The sequence below is a fragment of the Heterodontus francisci genome, chromosome 17 (genome assembly GCF_036365525.1).
Source record: "Heterodontus francisci isolate sHetFra1 chromosome 17, sHetFra1.hap1, whole genome shotgun sequence".
Classification (NCBI taxonomy): domain Eukaryota; kingdom Metazoa; phylum Chordata; class Chondrichthyes; order Heterodontiformes; family Heterodontidae; genus Heterodontus; species Heterodontus francisci.
The window spans coordinates 26,053,510-26,072,981 of NC_090387.1; the positions used below are offsets into that span (position 1 = coordinate 26,053,510).

The 19,472-nt window shown below is 44.9% G+C and overlaps 1 protein-coding gene across 1 annotated transcript in view; it reads left to right on the forward strand.

The window, feature by feature from the left end:
* mphosph6 (M-phase phosphoprotein 6) overlaps window positions 1–19,472 on the forward strand; it is a 55,343-nt gene that overhangs the window by 18,813 nt on the left and 17,058 nt on the right. Inside the window, exon 2 of the mRNA XM_068049166.1 lies at window positions 6,459–6,571. Coding sequence (XP_067905267.1) covers window positions 6,459–6,571 — 113 coding nt within the window. The remainder of the gene's footprint in view (window positions 1–6,458; window positions 6,572–19,472) is intronic.

A 19,472-nucleotide genomic window follows, 5' to 3' on the forward strand; every position in this document is an offset into this window, starting at 1 on the left:
GCTTCCTGCCTCTGGGCCAATTTTAAATCCAACTTGCTACTTTACTTTGGAGTCCATAGGCTTTTACTTTTGTGACCAGTCTGCCATGTGAGACTTTATCAAAAGCCTTGCTAAAATCCATATAAAGCCACATCAAATGTACTACCCTCATCAGTCCTCCTTGTTACCGTCTCAAAAAAAATTCTATCGTGTTAGTCAGACACGATCTTGCCTTAATAAATCCTGACTGTCTTCAATCTGTTTCTTTCCAAATGAAGATTTATCCTGTCCCTCAATTTCTTCCAATTTTACACTGACTGACCTGTAATTACTCGGTCTATCCCTTTCTCCCTTTTTAAACAATGGTACAATGTTAGCTGTCCTCCAGTCCTCTGGCACCACACTGTGGCTTGGAAAATGATCTCAATTCATCATGCTCTGTCTCCTGAGTTCACTGCCCTCTTACCCTCCCTTAATCTTTCCCTTCATGTAAACTCCCCAACCCATTTTCACGGCCACCCCTTGACTTTGCCATCTCACGTGGCCTCGTTACTCTTATAGTATCAATCACAGATACTGTCATCTCTGATCACTTCCTTGTATTACTCTCCACCCATATCCCACTTTTCCTCACTTCTCAAATCCTAGTTCTTTCTGCATCTGCCCTTCAGTGGGGGCTCGTCTGCCAATTCGCTTACAACTGCACTCTCAATCCCAATTGGAATGCAAAGATAAGCCCCCAGCTTCTCTCTATTGCAACTGTGTCTTCTTAAACCATTCCACCCTCATCTCCAACTAGTGCGAGGAGCTCATGGATTTCTTTTATCACCAAAATTGAGACCATCCGATCAGCTGCCTTTGCCAGTTCCCTCTCTTCCCCTAGCCCACCAGACCTCTGAACTCATCTTGTCCATTAGACCCACCTCCTGCTCTCTTGACCCTTTTCCCGCTGAACTACTGACCACTGAACTTCCCTTCTCAGTCCTCATGTTAGCTGACCTCGATAACAGTTCTCTCTTCTCAGATTCTGTCTCTCTCTCCTTCAAATCTGCTGTCATCACCCCTCTCCTCAAAAAATCAACCCTTGACCCCACTGTCCTTGCAAACTATTGCCCCTTTTCCAACCTCCTTTTCCCCTCCAAAGTCCTTGAATGTGTTGTTGGCTTCCAAATTTGTGCCCTTCTTTCCTGGAACCCCCTGTTTGATCCCTCCAATCAGGTTTTTACCCCTGCCACAGTAACGAAACAGCTCATGTCAAAGTCACAAATGACATCCTATTTGACTGTGATAAAGGCAAACCGTCCCTTCTCGACCTGTCTGCAGCCTTTGACACAGTTGTTCACACCATCTTCTTCCAACGTCTCTCTGCCAAATCCAGCTGGGTGGGACTGCACTCGCCTAGTTTATTCTTCTCTATCTAATTGTATCCAGAGAATCACCATCAGTGGTTTCTCTTCCCACTCCCGTACTGTTATTTCTGATGTCCCCCAAGTATCTATCCTTGGCACCCTGCTGTTTCTCATCCGCTTGCTGCCCCTCGGCAACATCATCTGAAAACACAAGGTCAGTTTTCGCATGTATACTGTTACAACCTGGTGAGAAAGGTGTCGAGGGGTCTTTTCAGCCTTCACCTGGTCTTACTGTAACAGGGTTTAATTTTAAACACGTGTTTTGAGCTCCCCTGGGTGAATCCTTGTTCGCCACTTTCCAATAATAAGGCAAAGAAATGAGCATGAACAGGTTTTCTTAGTTTTAAAGAAGAGAATTGACATTTATTAAAACTTAAACTCTAATTCGGTTAACGCCTGCGGATACATGCCGCGCCCCACGCTAGCATGCAGACACGATATGCACATGCAAATAGAGACAGAAAAGAGCAGAAGAAAACATAAAGTAGAGAGGTTTGAGGCAATATCAGAAGAGTTTCTTGTTACTGTGCTTCGAGCTCACTGTAGTCCTTTTGTAGGTAGCCTTGCTTTTTGTTGGGGCCCAGTATTCTTCTTAAACCTTGTTCACTGTAGGAGACTTTTCTCTTGGGGTTCATGTATCTTCAATGGGTGTTCAGTTCCGTGAGAAAGAGATAGGAGCAGACAGGAGAGAGGTCCTTTTGAGTCCGGGAGCAAAGAGCTTTCTGAGTTTCAAACACTCTGGCAAGTTCAAATTCAAACAGCCAGTTAGTCATGTGACTAAACTGGCCTGACATGGTCTTCTGTGTATTGGAGAAGCAGGGACTGGGTCATTTGTTCCAACACCGTCTGCTTGTATGCACAAAAGGTCTTTCCAGTGAGGGGCCTGGCAATTCCTTATGATAGGCCCTCTTCCCAGCAACATTTTTAAGCTTTTTACTGTTCATGTGGCGAAATAATGTGTGCCTCATTCTTGGCAGGTGGGAGCCTGCATGACAGTGCTAAGAACACCCAGTTTTACCTCACCATCACCACCACATCTCTTCTCCAATATCTCTAAATTGTCAGACTGCTTGCCCAATATATATATATATCTATGTCTCTCTCTCACACACTGTTTTCAATCTCTATCATATTTGATCTCGCAATGAGCTTTCAACCACATATTGACACCATCACTAAGACCACCTATTCCCACCTCAATGACATCGCCTGACTCCGCCCCTGCCTCAGCTCTTATACTGAAACCCTCATCCATGCCTTTGTAACTGCCATTTACCCACATTTGCCCTACATCCCTTCAAAACAGTACCCAACAAAGATTTATCTAGCTCATCTTGAAAAGTTCAATTGACCCAGCTTTTTTGGAGAGAGTTGCAGATTCCCACTGAGTGTTTGTTTTTTTTAAATCCTTCTTGATTTCACTCCTAATTGGTTGAGCTCCAATTTTTTCAATATACCCACTTCCATCATCCAGCCTTTTATGCCTCCAGACTTGACAATTCTAATGCACTCCTGTCTGGCCTCCCACATGTTACCCTCTGTAAAGAACAAAGAACAGTACAGCACAGGAACAGGTCATTCGGCCCTCCAAGCCTGCACCGATCTTGATGCCTGCCTAAACTAAAACCTTCTGCACTTCCGGGGACCGTATCCCTCTATTCCCATCCTATTCATATATTTGTCAAGATAAAAGTCGCTATCGTACCTGCTTCCATCACCTCCCCCGGCAGATGGTTCCAGGCGCTCACCACCCTCTGTGTAAAGAACTTGCCTCGCACATCCCCTCTAAACTTTGCCCCTCGCACCTTAAACCTATGCCCCCTAGTAACTGACTCTTACACCATGGGAAAAGGCTTCTGACTATCCACTCTGTCCATGCCGCTCATAACTTTGTAAACCTCTATCATGTCGCCCCTCTACCTCCGTCGTTCTAGTGAAAACAATCTGAGTTTATCCAACCTCTCCTCATAGCTAATGCCCTCCAGACCAGGCAACATCCTGGTAAACCTCTTCTGTACCCTCTCCAAAGCCTCCACGTCCTTCTGGTAGTGTGGCGACCAGAATTGCACGCAATATTCTAAGTGTGGTCTAACTAAAGTTCTGTACAGCTGCAGCATGACTTGCCCGAACGATGAAGGCAAGCATGCCGTATGCCTTCTTGACTACCTTATCCACCTGCGTTGCCACTTTCAGTGACCTGTGGACCTGTACGCCCAGATCTCTCTGCTTGTCAATACTCCAAAGGGTTCTGCCATTTACTGTATACTTCCCACCTGCATTAGAACTTCCAAAGTGCATTACCTCACATTTGTCCGGATTAAACTCCATCTGCCATTTCTCCGCCCAAGTCTCCAACCGATCTATATCCTGCTGTTCTTTTGGGCCTCCTTATCTCGAGAGACAATGGATATGCGCCTGGAGGTGGTCAGTGGTTTGTGAAGCAGCGCCTGGAGTGGCTATAAAGGCCAATTCTGGAGTGACAGGCTCTTCCACAGGTGCTGCAGAGAAATTTGTTTGTCGGGGCTGTTGCACAGTTGGCTCTCCCCTTGCGCCTCTGTCTTTTTTCCTGCCAACTACTAAGTCTCTTCGACTCGCCACAATTTAGCCCTGTCTTTATGGCTACCCGCCAGCTCTGGCGAATGCTGGCAACTGACTCCCACGACTTGTGATCAGTGTCACACGATTTCATGTCGCGTTTGCAGACGTCTTTATAGCGGAGACATGGACGGCCGGTAGGTCTGATACCAGTGGCGAGCTCGCTGTACAATGTGTCTTTGGGGATCCTGCCATCTTCCATGCGGCTCACATGGCCAAGCCATCTCAAGCGCCGCTGACTCAGTAGTGTGTATAAGCTGGGGGTGTTGGAGATATAGTCCTGCCACCTGATGCCAAGTATTCTCCGAAGGCAGCGAAGATGGAATGAATTGAGACGTCGCTCTTGGCTGGCATACGTTGTCCAGGCCTCGCTGCCGTAGAGCAAGGTACTGAGGACACAGGCCTGATACACTCGGACTTTTGTGTTCCGTGTCAGTGCGCCATTTTCCCACACTCTCTTGGCCAGTCTGGATCCTGCTGTATCCTCTGACAATCCTCATCATTATCCGCAACTCCACCAACCTTTGTGTCGTCCGCAAACTTACTAATCAGACCAGCTACATTTTCCTCCAAATCATTTATATATACTACAAACAGCAAAGGTCCCAGCACTGATCCCTGCGGAACACCACTAGTCACATCCCTCCATTCAGAAAAGCACCCCTCCACTGCTACCCTCTGTCTTCTGTGACTGAGCCAGTTCTGTATCCATCTTGTCAGCTCACCTCTGATCCCATTTGACTTCACCTTTTGTACCAGTCTGCCATGAGGGTACATAAACTTGAGGTCATCCCAAATTCTGCTACCTGTGTCCTAACTCGCACCAAATCCTGTTCACCCATCACCCCTGTTTTTGCTGACGTACACTGTCTGCTGTTAAGCAACGGTTCAATTTTTAAATTCTCATCCTTGTTTTCAAAACCCTCCATGGCCTGGCCCCTCCCCATCTTTGTAATTGGCTCGGGCCCTATAACCCTCCAAAATATCTGCGCTCCTCTAATTCTGGCCTCTTGATCGTCCCTGATTTTTAATTGCTCCACCATTGTTAGCCATGTCTTCAGTTGCCTAGGCCCTAAGCTCTGCAGTTCCCTCCCTGAACCTCTCCACCCCTCTACCTGGCTTTCCTCCTTTTGAAGTCACTCCTCAAGACTTCGATCTGTGGTCATATGCTCTAATATTTCCTTTCGTGGCTCGGGATTGCCTCTGAAGCGTTTTGGTACATTTTATTATGTTAAAAGGATTAGATTAGATTAGATTAGAGATACAGCACTGAAACAGGCCCTTCGGCCCACCGAGTCTGTGCCGAACATCAACCACCCATTTAGACTAATCCTACACTAATCCCATATTCCCACCAAACATCCCCACCTATATTTCCCTACCACCTACCTATACTAGTGACAATTTATAATGGCCAATTTACCTATCAACCTGCAAGTCTTTTGGCTTGTGGGAGGAAACCGGAGCACCCGGAGAAAACCCACGCAGACACAGGGAGAACTTGCAAACTCCACACAGGCAGTACCCGGAATCGAACCCGGGTCCCTGGAGCTGTGAGGCTGCGGTGCTAACCACTGTGCCGCCCCTATATAAATAAAATTATTATTGTGACTGCACAGTGATTTGCATTATCTTGATTGGATGTTCTCATTTAAGTACACTGAAAGCTATGAGTAGTGAACACAAATTTACCTAACACATGCACTTTGTAAAGTACAAGATAATTTGTTTTTCCTTAAATGCTGGCATAAAGTCTTTTTTAATGCAAGAAACCAAGACTAGATTGTTTTAAGTAATGAACTTAGAAACATTAAGGAAACATTATTTTAAATAGCACCTTTTTTTATGCTCTTGGACTTCAAAACACTTGACAGTCAAATTACTTTTGAAGCACTGTCACTGTTGGCTTGTAGGCAAAAGCAGCAATTTTTGTGCACAGTTAAGTTCCACAAACAGCAATGAGATGACCAGTTAATCTGCTTTTGATTGAGGGATAAATGTTAGTCAGGATTCCGGATAATTCACCTGTTCTTTGAGTCATGCCATGAAGTCTGTTGCATAGTTTTTTTTTACAAAAGAACAAATTGCTCTTACTGTAGTTTGAATTACTTGGATTTGATTTCAATATCTGTGATTGTTGTTCAAAAGTGATTTTATTTTATACCAGTCAAGATTTTTATTCACTGATTTTTAATTCAGGGTCGAAGGAAAAGAGAGAAAGTTTGAAATAAAAGTAAATGGCTGGCAATGATTTACCATAGATCACACTGTAACTGCATTCTGCATTTAAATTGCCAGTAAGGAAATCAAAATAATATACAACAGATACTGACATCAGACGAATTGCTTGGAATACAACAATGATCATTGTGACATCACTCTTAACTAGGTGTTTGGTACTTTAAATCCACAAATTGAAATTATTGCTTTTAATTTCTTAGAAGAATTGATGGTTATTTTTTGATTTGCTTTTAGTTTATGCAGAGGAGTTTGGATACAGAGACCAAGAAGCAGTTGGAAGAAGAAGAAAAGAAGATAATTAGTGATGAGCACTGGTATTTGGACTTGCCAGAATTGAAAGAAAAAGAGTAAGTGAACAATTATTAATGAAAATTCATTCCACTTTGGAATTCCACTTGGGTAAAGTTGCATCATCCCTTCCCAAACAATTTCAGGTTAGTTAGTTAGTGTACTCCAACTTGGAAGTAAGATCACCAAGTTTACTGAATTAGATTTGATTTTCAGACGAAAGAGACTTTTTTTTAAAATTGCTCATGGCAATAGTTACTACAACATCACCATTTCATCTTTTTACCATTGAATGTTCATTTGAACTCTTGCAACTTTCCTTTGTGCCAATGCATAGCATTACCAAATGTCCACATATTATTTTTCAAGATTCATTCAAACCATTTTTGGCAAGTGAATAGTTATTGAGGCAAGTTCAAGTTGTATTTTTTGATGAGTGTTGATAAGTTCTGAGATTTAAAAATGTATTTTAGTATTGATTTGTATTAGTGATATATGTTTTGTGTATTAAACAATTGACTTAATAAACCTGCAAGCAAGATCTCAAGTTGACCAGGGTCAGCGTCGATGCATGGGAAGTCCTTGCAGCTGACCGGAGTGCCTGGAGACTAGCAGTCAAGAAGGGCATGGAAAAAGCAGAGGACAAAAGAAACAACCAGATGATGGAAAAGAGAACCCGGCGGAAGGAAAAAGCATAAGTTGGCCTCAGGCCAACGTTGTTCATCTGCGCCAGCTGCGGAAGGGATTGCCACTCAAGTCTTTCTCTGCAGCCATAACAGACGATGTTCAATCTAGAAGTGATATACACCCCGGGTGCAGGATGTGAAACAGACAGATGTCCTTTCATCAAAATGAAGAAGCCAATGACCGTCTCTGATCCACAACTGTTTTATTGTCAATTCATATTTCAGTCCAAACATCAGTTCCCACTCTTTCCTTCTGGACTAACATTCTGTCCAGAGGCAACTCCCCCATTGGGCAAAAACCCAGTCCTTAAATGCAAAATTATAATGACCAGAATGTTGCCTGGGCTGGAGCATTTCAGCTATGAAGAGAGACTTGATAGGCTACGGTTGTTTTCCTTAGAGCAGAGAAGGCAGAGGGGGGACCTGATTAAGGTATACAAAATTATGAGGGGCATTGATAGGTTAGATAGGAAGAAACTTTTTCCCTTAGCGAAGGGATCAATAACCAGGGTGCATAGATTTAAGGTAAGGGGCAGGAAGTTTAGAGGGGATGTGCGGGGAAAATAATTTCACCCAGAGGGTGTTTGGAATCTGGAACACACTGCCTGAAGAGGTGGTAGAGGCATTTAAGAAGTATTTAGATGAGCACTTGAAACGCCATAGCATTCAATGCTACGGGCCAAGTGCTGGAAAATGGGATTAGAATAGATAGGTGCTTGATGGCCGGCACAGACACGATGGGCCGAAAGGCCTGTTTCTGTGCTGTATAACTCTATGACTATGAGCATCACCTGCTCTCTATTAACACTGAAATGAGTCTGTTTAATTAAAGGGACCAGCATTTTCAATATTGTCACAGGATGCCATCATCAATAAATATTTTCACTAAAATAGTTAAAACAAAAGAAATTCTTTTAACATTTTCTTAGTGATGCTATTGAATGAAATTTTGTTAGGATCGACATGAAAACAATACTGTATTTTATTCTTTCTTTGGCCTCCTTATCTCGAGAGACAATGGGTAAGCGCCTGGAGGTGGTCAGTGGTGTGTGGAGCAGCGCTTGGGGTGGCTATAAAGGCCAATTCTAGAGTGACAGGCTCTTCCACAGGTGCAGCAGAAAAATTTGTTTGTCGGGGCTGTTACACAGTTGGCTTTCCCCTTGCGCCTCTGTCTTTTTTCCTGCCAACTGCTACGTCTCTTCAACTCGCCACACTTTAGCCCCGCCTTTATGGCTGCCCGCCAGCTCTGGCGAACGCTGGCAACTGACTCCCACGACTTGTGATCAATGTCACAGGACTTCATGTTGCGTTTGCAGATGTCTTTAAAGCGGAGACATGGACGGCCGGTGGGTCTGATACCAGTGGCGAGCTCGCTGTACAATGTGTCTTTGGGGATCCTGCCATCTTCCATGCGGCTCACATGGCCAAGCCATCTCAAGCGCCGCAGACTCAGTAGTGTGTATAAGCTGGGGATGTTGGCCGCCTCGAGGACTTCTGTGTTGGAGATACGGTCCTGCCACCTGATGCCAAGTATTCTCCGGAGGGAGTGAAGATGGAATGAATTGAGACGTCGCTCTTGGCTGGCATACGTTGTCCAGACCTCGCTGCCATAGAGCAAGGTAATGAGGACACAGGCTTGATACACTCGGACTTTTGTGTTCCGTGTCAGTGTGCCATTTTCCCACACTCTCTTGGCCAGTCTGGGCATAGCAGTGGAGGCCTTTCCCATGCGCTTGTTGATTTCTGCATCTAGAGACAGGTTACTGGTGATAGTTGAGCCTAGGTAGGTGAACTCTTGAACCACTTCCAGAGCGTGGTCGCCAATACTGATGGATGGAGTATTTCTGACGTCCTGCCCCATGATGTTCGTTTTCTTGAGGCTGATGGTTAGGCCAAATTCATTGCAGGCAGCCGCAATCCTGTTGATGAGACTCTGCAGGCACTCTTCAGTGTGAGATGTTAAAGCAGCATCGTCAGCAAAGAAATTTTATTATAGTGGCTAATACACATGTTTTACATTTGTTGGTTCTAAGGCCTATGCACTCGGGACAGTACACAGCAGTCCCTTCAGTATTCTGCTTATAAAACCCACTGCTGTTTAAAGTCTGCATAATTGTATACATTATGCCTTTTGATACTGTGCAATTTGTTTATAACTTCAAACTAAAATCCTTTACAAAGATCCAATCTAATTAAGATTACACTCAACGCTCAAGATACTGTGTAAATGGATTTGATGGCAGATACCCTTTATTGTCTAACTTGAACATCTGGTAGTTTTAGACATGACCTGCAGATCATGGATAGGGGTGTAAACATGGTCTTCTGTAGTATAGATCCCAAAGAGCAATGTTCCAGGCTAAGGAAGGGACGTTTTCAATAATCACTGAAATGATTGGTTGTTCCTCCTGGGATAAAGTGAAGAATTGTAATTCCTCCAGAGTTTATCAATTTCTGAATGTATTGTGATGTCATGACATCACCACCAAATAAATCCCCACAAGCTTGCCTTGGCTTTTAGTTGTGCCAGTTTGAATAGGGTCTTCAAAACTAAAGTGAGCTTGGAAGTGCATGCACATGTAAGATAAATAGTTCAGCTTTGGATCTAAAACCATTTTTGAAGTACAGATATCAAGAGACAGTCATTCGTAATCCAGGTCTTGGCATTTACATAGATAAATCTGACTCCCTTATCCTAGTGGCAGATTTGTGGATGCAGTTTTTGTGGGCTAGGAGACAACAATCTCTCTGAATTCAACTGTAACAGTAGCAGTATAGAAACAGCGCTGGAGTACTGTAGTAGAAATAGTACAGCTGTTTGTTTCATCTCTGTGTTGATCTAATTGTTTACAAGACGGGAACCTTTTTTTAAAGCGTACAGAGGAAAGTTTTCAAGGAGCTGCTGTCGTCAAGGATTACAGAGAGGTATAGTGTAAATGGACCAGTTAAGAGTCACCACTAGTCCAGCTTGTGATGGTGTTTTTTTTTCCCTAATGTATTTTCCGTTAGGGACAGATGGGGAATTATGAGGGTGTATTATAGTACAAGTTTTTTTTATTCTTACATAGTATGTGAATGTTGCTGGAAAGGTCAGCATTTGTTGCCCATCCCTAATTGCCCATGAGAAGGTGGTGGTGAGCCGCCGCCTTGAACCATTGAAGTCCATCTAATGTAGTACACACACAGCGCTGTTAGGAAGTTCCAGGTTTTTGACCCAGCAACAGTGAATCAACAACAATATAGGTCCAAGTCAGGATCATGTGTGACGAGAAGAGGCACTTGCAAATAGTGTTCCCATGCATCTGCTGCCCTTGTCATTCTAGGTGGTAGAGGTCATGGTTTTGGAAGTTGCTGTCGAAGGACACTTGGCAAGTTGCTGTAGTGCATCTTGTAGATGGCACACACTGCTGCCACTGTGAGCAGGTGGTGGAGGGAGTGAATGTTTAAGGTGGTGAGTAGGCTGCCAATCAAGCAGGCTGCTTTATCCTGGATCATGTCAAGCATCTCTAGTGTTGTTTCTTATCAGCACCTTTTCTAGTTTCTCTCCTATCTTCCCTCATTCCCTTTCCAAGCTCAGCTTGTCCATGAAATCCAACCCCTGCTCTTGACACTATCTTCATTAAACTACTGACCACACAACTTCCGTTCCTGGTCCCTATGCCAGTGGATATTGTAAGTGGTTCCCTTTCCTCAGGCCTTACTCCCTACTCAGAGAGCCCACCCTTGATCCCTCTTTCCTTGCAAACTGCTGCCGCAGTTCCAACTGCCCTATCCTCTTGAAACACGTTGCCTCTGCAGCACCATGTTTGAACCGCTTATCAGGTTTCTGCTCTTACCAAAGCAGCAGAGCAACCCTAATCAAAGTGAGAAATTATATCCTCTGTAACTGTACTGCACTGTCTTTCCTCACCTTTCTTGACTATCCGCAGTCTGTGACGACGTGGACCACACCATCCTCCCCTCGTGCCTCCCTCTGTTTTCCAACTGAATGGAACTGCGCTCGGCTGGTTCCGTTCTTTCATAACCTGCCGTATCCAGAGAATCTCCTGTAATAACTTCTCTTCCAGCCTTCCAAGGGTCAATCCTTAACCTCCCTCGGCAACATCATCCAAAGGCATGATGGTGGAGTAGGAGGTGGGGGGGGGGGGGTGCAAAATTGGGCTCTGTACCACCTTTTTTTTGGGTACTGTGATGCCCCTTAGGATTTGAAAATGGCATCTGCAGTGTGCGTGTACACTTCTGACATGAAAAGTGCTGAACGTAATAACGGTAAATGGATTAGTTTGCGCGCAGCTAACGTCCACTGAAGTATGTGCAGCAGATAGATCTCTTAACTTCTCTTAACCTCACACAGGTAAACATGACATTAAGCAGTGTTACGAGTGCTTCCATTTTTTTTGGTAAATTTTGAAGATTTTGTGTTTCAAAACTGAAAAGACTCCACAGATGCTGGAACTTTGTGTGTGTTTTTTAAGGGAGGTTACCAGAAGGTTTTTGGCTGAGCTTGAAAACAATTACTGGAAGGCAACTGTCTGCAGATAATTACCTGGCAGGGGTTGTTTTTGACTTGGGGAAGATGTTTACAGAGAAGTGGCAGATCAAGATTTATAGAGGTCAGGAGGCTTGTCTCTTGTGACCTTGTTTATGGTTTCACTTTGGACAGTGAGTTGGGATATGGATAACGGTTTTTCAAAGACAGTTGGAGGAAACTTGCCAAGAAGAAACCACCTCAACTCGGGCTGTTCTGGCAGTTTGGAAAAAGCCTGCCAGTTTTCCATCTCTGAGCTGAAAAGCAAGTGTCAAAAGCAGACTGAAACTGTGACTGCATTCCTCTTGTAAGGCCTGTGTCTGAAACCACTGCTGCATTTCCTGGAGGCCTACCCAAACTAATCTTCAGTGTTGCCTGAAAAGAACTGTTCTAGAAGGATCCCAGCGACAGCATTTGGGACATCAAACCAAAACAAAGGACATCTTTCTATATCTTCTCTCTCTTCTTCAAGAATTAGCAAGTATTTAGCCCAAGTGGTTTCTTTTCTCTCTTTTTTTTGTAATAGAGCTCTAAACGCAAATCCTTTTATATTTTTCTGTGTGTGTGTGTCTCTCTCTCTCTCTCTCTCTCTCTCTCTCTCTCTCCTCTCCTCTCTCTTTCTTTCTCTCTCTCTCTCTCTCTCTCTCTGTCTCTGTGTCCGTCTCTATCTCGCTCGCTCTCGCGCTCTCCCTCTCCCTCTGTCAAAAACGGAACTTTTATGCTTTGCTACGTGCTGTCACCCATGGAGAAGTGGAACTCGAATAAACAGTGCACTCCTCCTGCCTCGTTCGTAACAGCAGCATGAAAGACAAGCAGTGCTATTTAAATGGAGCATCAACAAGTTAGTTTCTAGTTCATTTCTTCTGGCTATTGCTACAATTCTATATATCTTTGGTGTTTTTATTAGTTGTTACAAGTTTCAAAAGTCTACAGGAAGTAGTGTGGCAGGAGCTGCAGTAATTATTTCTGACTTCAAGGCTTCTGTATAAACTAGTTGCTCCCAGACATGGGTGCACTAGTAGGCCTTCCTCTTGGAATTGAGCGTGACTGGGAGAATGAGCAGAGGCTACGTAGGGCAGAAAGAGGTGGTGGCCCTATCTGTCCAGGGTGTTCTGGGAGCAACCCACTGATGACGTAGCTCATAACTCCACTTGCAACCCATGGACAGCTTGCGGTGGAATGGCTCTTATTGTATACAAAAAATGTGATAAATATGCATTGTAAAACAGTGATTCCACTGTCTGGACCACTCTGGAGGAGCCCTGCAATACTTAGCTGAGTGGATCAAAGTTTTGTGATGGTTTGCTGCATGCTGCCCAACCTTCTGTCATGAGGGACCTGCCCTTGCCAGTCAGCTATCTGGGAGCAGGAAGAGGTGGAGGTGGAAGAGGAAGGTAGGATACAACCTAGGTGGCCCGTTTCTCCCTGGACTATACATGAAAAACTAATTCAAATGCGATGCCAGCAATCTCAACCCCCATTCACCAACAGTCCCACAATTTCTTACCGTCCCTCTGTCACTGACCATCGTACCTTGGCCTCCATGCAAAAATAACCAAAACAAAATGCACATTCCAACCAAATCTATAAATTAAATCATGCCATATTGCCTCCAAAATTTAACTAATCACCCTTGTGCATTCGCTTAGTGCAGTCTTCCTTTGTGCCTTTGCCTATCTTAATGCTCCTATGAAGTTCCACCCCAGTGGCTGCAGCATAGCTGGCGGAAGACTGCTGACTTTCAGTAAAGGAGAGTGCAGATGACTTTGCAGGACAATCTAAAATAACTTTTGGCCTAGAAGGCCTGGCTTCAGACTGCACCAACTCTGCAAGGGTATCAGCAGTCTTGGCTGGCTGACTGACTGACAGGCTAAAGGCCGGCTCAGGTCTGCAAATGAAACCCGACCCGAGCCCGACAGCACCACATCCGGCCCGAGTCCTTTCATTTTTTCCCGCACCTGACCCAACCATCAATTAACCTAGCTTCTGTTTTTCACTTTGTTGCTTATCTGCACAAGCTTTAAAAAAAACCTGTAACTAAACAACCTTTCAATTCCAAAAAGTACATTAACATTGGAGCCACGTACCGGAGGTGGTGGGAGAGCGTGTCCGACCCGACCCGGCCCGACCCACCACATGTCATCGGGTCCGGGTGGGTAGCCATGTTCTACGACTGGGAACAACAAGGACGGGTGGGCACTGGCTGACTGGCAGGGGTGGGAGCACAAATGCTGTCATCCTGAGAGAGGGGCAGCAGGTTCGTGCTCCATAGAGCCACTGTTACTCCTCTGAGGCTCTGCCTCCTAGAATCCTAGAGGAGAAAGTAAGAAGTGGATGTTTTAGACCATCTGGAGCTTATAAATCAGGAGAGATTGTGGGATGAGGAAGAATTAGGATGTGAGGTGGATTAGGTATGAGAATACCATCCTCTTCAATGGATTCAGCCCCGTTGGTGGCTAAGGCCACAGTAATGGCCTTTCACATAATGGCCAGCAGCGTCTCCTCCATTGGGGATGGAACATGCAGACAGGCCTCTTTCTCCCTCCAGTTAGTTCCCACTGCCTCTGGTTGTGTACCACTTATTCTTGCAATAGAGAGGGGAAGTGTGTCAGTGAGTGTCGTATAATATGTTTGAGTGATGTGGCTGTCATGGTTAAATAGCTGACAGTGTGTGCAAGATTGGGTGTGAACCAAAAGCCTGCTCGGGTATAAAATTGAAACCCGGCCCGACCACAGCCAACCCGGGCCCAAGTACTTGAATTTTTTTTCGCGCCCCACCTGACCCGACATGAATATCGCAATAAATTTAATGATATCAAGCATGTTCTTGTGCTCTACCTTGTCCAAATGGAAATACTTGTGATCCTGTTCATCAGTGTCTTCCTGCCGATCGAGTTGTGGGGGATCATGCGTGAGCCTGATCCCGTGAGTTCCCGGCGGCAGCACTGCCCAGCCCGACCCAAACCCTGGACTCGGAATATAGACCCGACCCGAACCTGACACTTGTAGTTGGGTCTAGTCGGGTTCTGGTCAGGTAGCCAGGCTTTCGTGTGAACCTTGCAACAGTGCCAGGTGTGTGAGGTGAAGCATAAGAATGTTAGATCTGAGTCCTGATAAAGTTGGTGATGGGTAAATTGAGCAGTGGCTGAGGCTAGTGATGCAGTTGGTAGGATATGGCATTTCAAGATGCATTCACTGACCTTGACCACTCATTTGAGGTTATTAAACTTGGAGCATTGAATGCAGATCCATCGGACCAAATTCCTTGCCTTGACCTCCACAACTATCTGTTCCCACTGCCTTCTCATTGTGTGGCTGGAGGACCTTCTGTTTCCCCACTCCCACCCAAAAAACAGAAAAGCAGATACAGGACATTTCCTCTTTTTCCTCCAAGGCCTCCAGTCCAGCATCCAAGAACCTGGGCACACGCTGTCTCCTGCGGTTGGCCATTGTTTGTTGCACCTCCAGTAGCCACAGTATACCTTCCCTTTAAGTGGTGCAAGCTAGGTTAAAGAGTGCAAGTTAGGTTTGAGTAGTGCTAGGAAGTAATGATCCGTGCAGTCGTTGAACAGTGCAGATAGCACTGGCTGTACACAGAAATCATTGTAATGAGCAGGCAGCCCAAAGTTAGCATGCTGCTTGCATTACACTGGGTGCAGGTTAATTGCGCATAGCAACCTCTGTGCCTATTTTCGGAGGCTGTTCAGTTTAGCCCCCAGAATGTCAGGTACCACATATATGCTGATGACACCCAGCTCAATCTTGAGATTGCCGCTTGATCTTTCCACTGCTTCTGTGTTGTCAGTTTGCTTATCCAACTTTCGATCCTTGATGAGCCACAGTTGCTTCCAATTAAACACTGAAGACTGAAGCCATTGTCTTTATGCCCCTCCCCCAAACCTGTTTCCTGACCGCTGATTCCATCTTCATCCCGACCACTATTCAGGCTGAAGCATCTTTTTTGACTCTGAGCTGAGCTTCTGATCCCATACTTTCTCCATCTTAAGCATCACCTACTTCCATCTCCAAGGCATTGCTTGTCTCATTTGCTCTTGAAACTCTCATTGCGACCTTTGTAACCGCGACTATTCCAGTGCTCTTCTATCCATCCTCTCTGCCCTGACAATGTTGAAAATGCTGGTCCCTTTAATTAACCAGGACTTACTTCAGAATTAAGGGAACAGGTGATGCTCATTGCAGCTTGTATTTAAGGACTGGGTTTTTCCCCCAGTCAGGAGAGTTACTTCTGGACAGGGAGTTAGTCCAGAAGGGAAGAGTGGAAACTGGTATTTCTACTGAACTGTGGATTGAGAATACAACTGTTGTGGATCACAGACCATCTCCTGCTTCCTGATTTTGGTGAATGGATATCTGCCAGTTGATCATGCCCCTTCTGTGTGCTTATAACTAGTGTGTTATATCCTATCTTAAACTCTGATTAAACTCAACATACCCACCATATTGGTTGCAGTTGATCCTGATTGATTAGATAATTGATAACATCAAATATCTTCCAAAGATTAAAATCACTGCACATTTTGCATCTGATAACATTAGTGGATAAATCTAAACGACTTAAGTTTCTGAAATGTCGTCAGGGCACCGGAACCATAGAATGAAAATGGGGATGGAGGTGGAAGTATTAGAGGGGAGAAGGAAGCAGGTTGAAAATTATTTGATAGTGATGAGTTAATAGTGAGTCTGTTACTTTTCTGTGACTGAAATCCCAATGTTCAAATGCCATCTCCTGTTACATTTGTGGTACATACTATTCATCTGGGAAGGGGGCCATAATTGACTTGAAACACTGGAGCATAAAGTCAGGACAGGTGCGCATATAGAGGTGGGTGATCAATACAACTAAAACAGAATGGAAAAGCAATGCATAGTTGAAACAAAGCCAAGTCAATGCACAGTTATCTGTTTGCAACCTGTGTCCCTTATTTTTCAGTCTAGTTCCCTCACAATCATAAACCTTGCCCAGTGCTCCAACTCCATTTGCACTCTATTTCCTTTATTCGTTTCAGTCTCATATTGTGATCTCAACATTGGGTGTTATTTAATTTGTGAAAATCTAGCTAAAAATTACTAAGCATCTCACTCATATGATGATAAGGGTTTATTCTTTCTATATTGTCAAAAACACATTGTGTAACATGATTTGTCAAAATACCCAGCAGTGATTCCATTATAGTAATATCATCCAGGAGTTTGGATAATGCTGTATACTCAAGAGGAAATTGCAGACACTTTGTAAACATTGTCAGTATGCCAAGACTGAATTACTGCTATGTAATCATTCCCTAGTTTTTTATCTTTTCAGTTGTGCATATTTATGTAATGTGGAATTTAAGTTTTATTGGTTTGAAAAAATGGTATTGCTAACTAGCAAAAACAATCAGTGTTCCCTATGTAGTTGCTTAACAATATTTGCATTGAAAGATTGACAGTTATGACATCACCACAGCGAGTTTATCAAGTAGCAATCAGTTTATTACTGAGAAGTAATATCATTGTGACACAAATCACCAAGGTCTCCTTATCCAGTATAAAATATGCTCTATGCTTCATTCAAATAAACTAGAAATTTTTCAGGCTGTTGGTAAATATATATAGATATAATAACCAAATTTTAAACCTCTGTTTCTCTCCATTACCAAGTCTATATACATGATTAGTGTTCTTATGCAGCCCAGCCTCTGCCAGTCATGGATGAGCTGGACGTACAGCCAACAAAATCGGAACTCAGTAATGCCATTGATTCTCTAGCCAGCGGAAAAGCCCCTGGGAAGGACGGCATTACCCCTGAAATAATTAAGAGTGCGAAGCCTGCTATACTCTCAGCACTCTACAAACTGCTTTGCCTGTGCTGGGATGAGGGAGCAGTACCACAGGACATGCGCGATGCCAATATCATCACCCTCTATAAAAACAAAGGTGACCGTGGTGACTGCAACAACTCCCGTGGAATCTCCCTGCTCAGCATAGTGGGGAAAGTCTTCGCTCGAGTCGCTTTAAACAGGCTCCAGAAGCTGGCCGAGCGTCTCTACCCTGAGGCACAGTGTGGCTTTCGAGCAGAGAGATCGACCATTGACATGCTGTTCTCCCTTCGTCAGCCACTGAAGAAATGCCGCGAACAACAGATGCCCCTCCACATTGCTTTCATTGATCTCACCAAAGCCTTTGACCTCGTCAGCAGACGTGGTCTCTTCAGACTACTAGAAAAGATCGGATGTCCACCAAAGCTACAAAGTATCATCACCTCATTCCATGACAATATGAAAGGTGCAATTCAGCATAGCGGCGCCTCATCAGACCCCTTTCCTATCCTGAGTGGCGTGAAACAGGGCTGTGTTCTCGCACCTACACTATTTGGGATCTTCTTCTCCCTGCTGCTCTCACATGCATTGAAGTCTTCAGAAGAAGGAATTTTCCTCCAAGCAAGATCAGGTGGCAGGTTGTTCAACCTTGCCCGTCTAAGAGCGAAGACCAAAGTACAGAAAGTCCTCATCAGGGAACTTCTCTTTGCTGACGATGCTGCATTAACATCTCACACTGAAGAGTGTCTGCAGAATCTCATCGACAGGTTTGCGGCTGCCTGCAACGAATTTGGCCTAAACATCAGCCTCAAGAAAACGAACATCATGGGACAGGACGTCAGAAATGCTCCATCCATCAATATCGGCGACCACGCTCTGGAAGTGGTACAAGAGTTCACCTACCTAGGCTCAACTATCACTAGTAACCTGTCTCTCGATGCAGAAATCAACAAGCGCATGGGAAAGGCGTCCACTGCTATGTCCAGACTGGCCAAGAGAGTGTGGGAAAATGGCGCACTGACACGGAACACAAAAGTCCGCATGCATCAAGCCTGTGTCCTCAGTACCTTGCTCTACGGCAGCAAGGCCTGGACAAGGTGTGTCAGCCAAGAGCGACGTCTCAATTCATTCATCTCAACAGACAGCATGGATCGGTTGGAGCGGCAACTGGATGCACTTAGGAGCATGCAAGTGGCAGAAAGTGTCATAGACAGAAGTTTTAGAGCAGTGGTTACACCCAAGGTGCAGGTGACCGCTAGAAGGGGCAGGCAGTCAGTGCAGGAATCCCCTATGGCTATTCCCCTCTCTAACAAGTATACCGTTTTGGATACTGTTGGGGGGGTGGGCTGGCCTATCAGAGGAAAACAGCAGCAGCCAGAGCAGTGGCACCACGGCTGGCACTGTTATTCAGCAGGGAGGGACAAAGCGCAGAAGAGCAATAGTTATAGGGGACTCTATAGTCAGGGGCACAGATAGGTGCTTCTGTGGACGTGAAAGAGACTCCAGGATGTTATGTTGCCTCCTTGGTGACAGGGTCAAGGATGTCTCTGAACGGACAGGGGGCATTCTGAAGGGGGAGGGTGAACAGCCAGAGGTTGTGGTACACATCGGTACCAACGACATAGGCAGGAAGAGTGATGAGGTCCTGCAGGGGGAGTTTAGGGAGTTAGGTAGAAAGTTAAAAAAACAGGACCTCGAGGGTTGTAATCTCGGGATTACTCCCTGTGCCACGTGCCAGTGAGGCTAGAAATAGAAAGATAGTGCAGCTAAACACGTGGCTGAACAGCTGGTGTAGAAGGGAGGGTTTCAGATATCTGGACCATTGGGATCTCTTCAGGGACAGATGGGACCTGTACAAGAAGGGCGGGTTGCATGTAAACTGGAGGGGAACAAATATCCTGGCAGCGAGGTTTGCTAGCGTCACTCG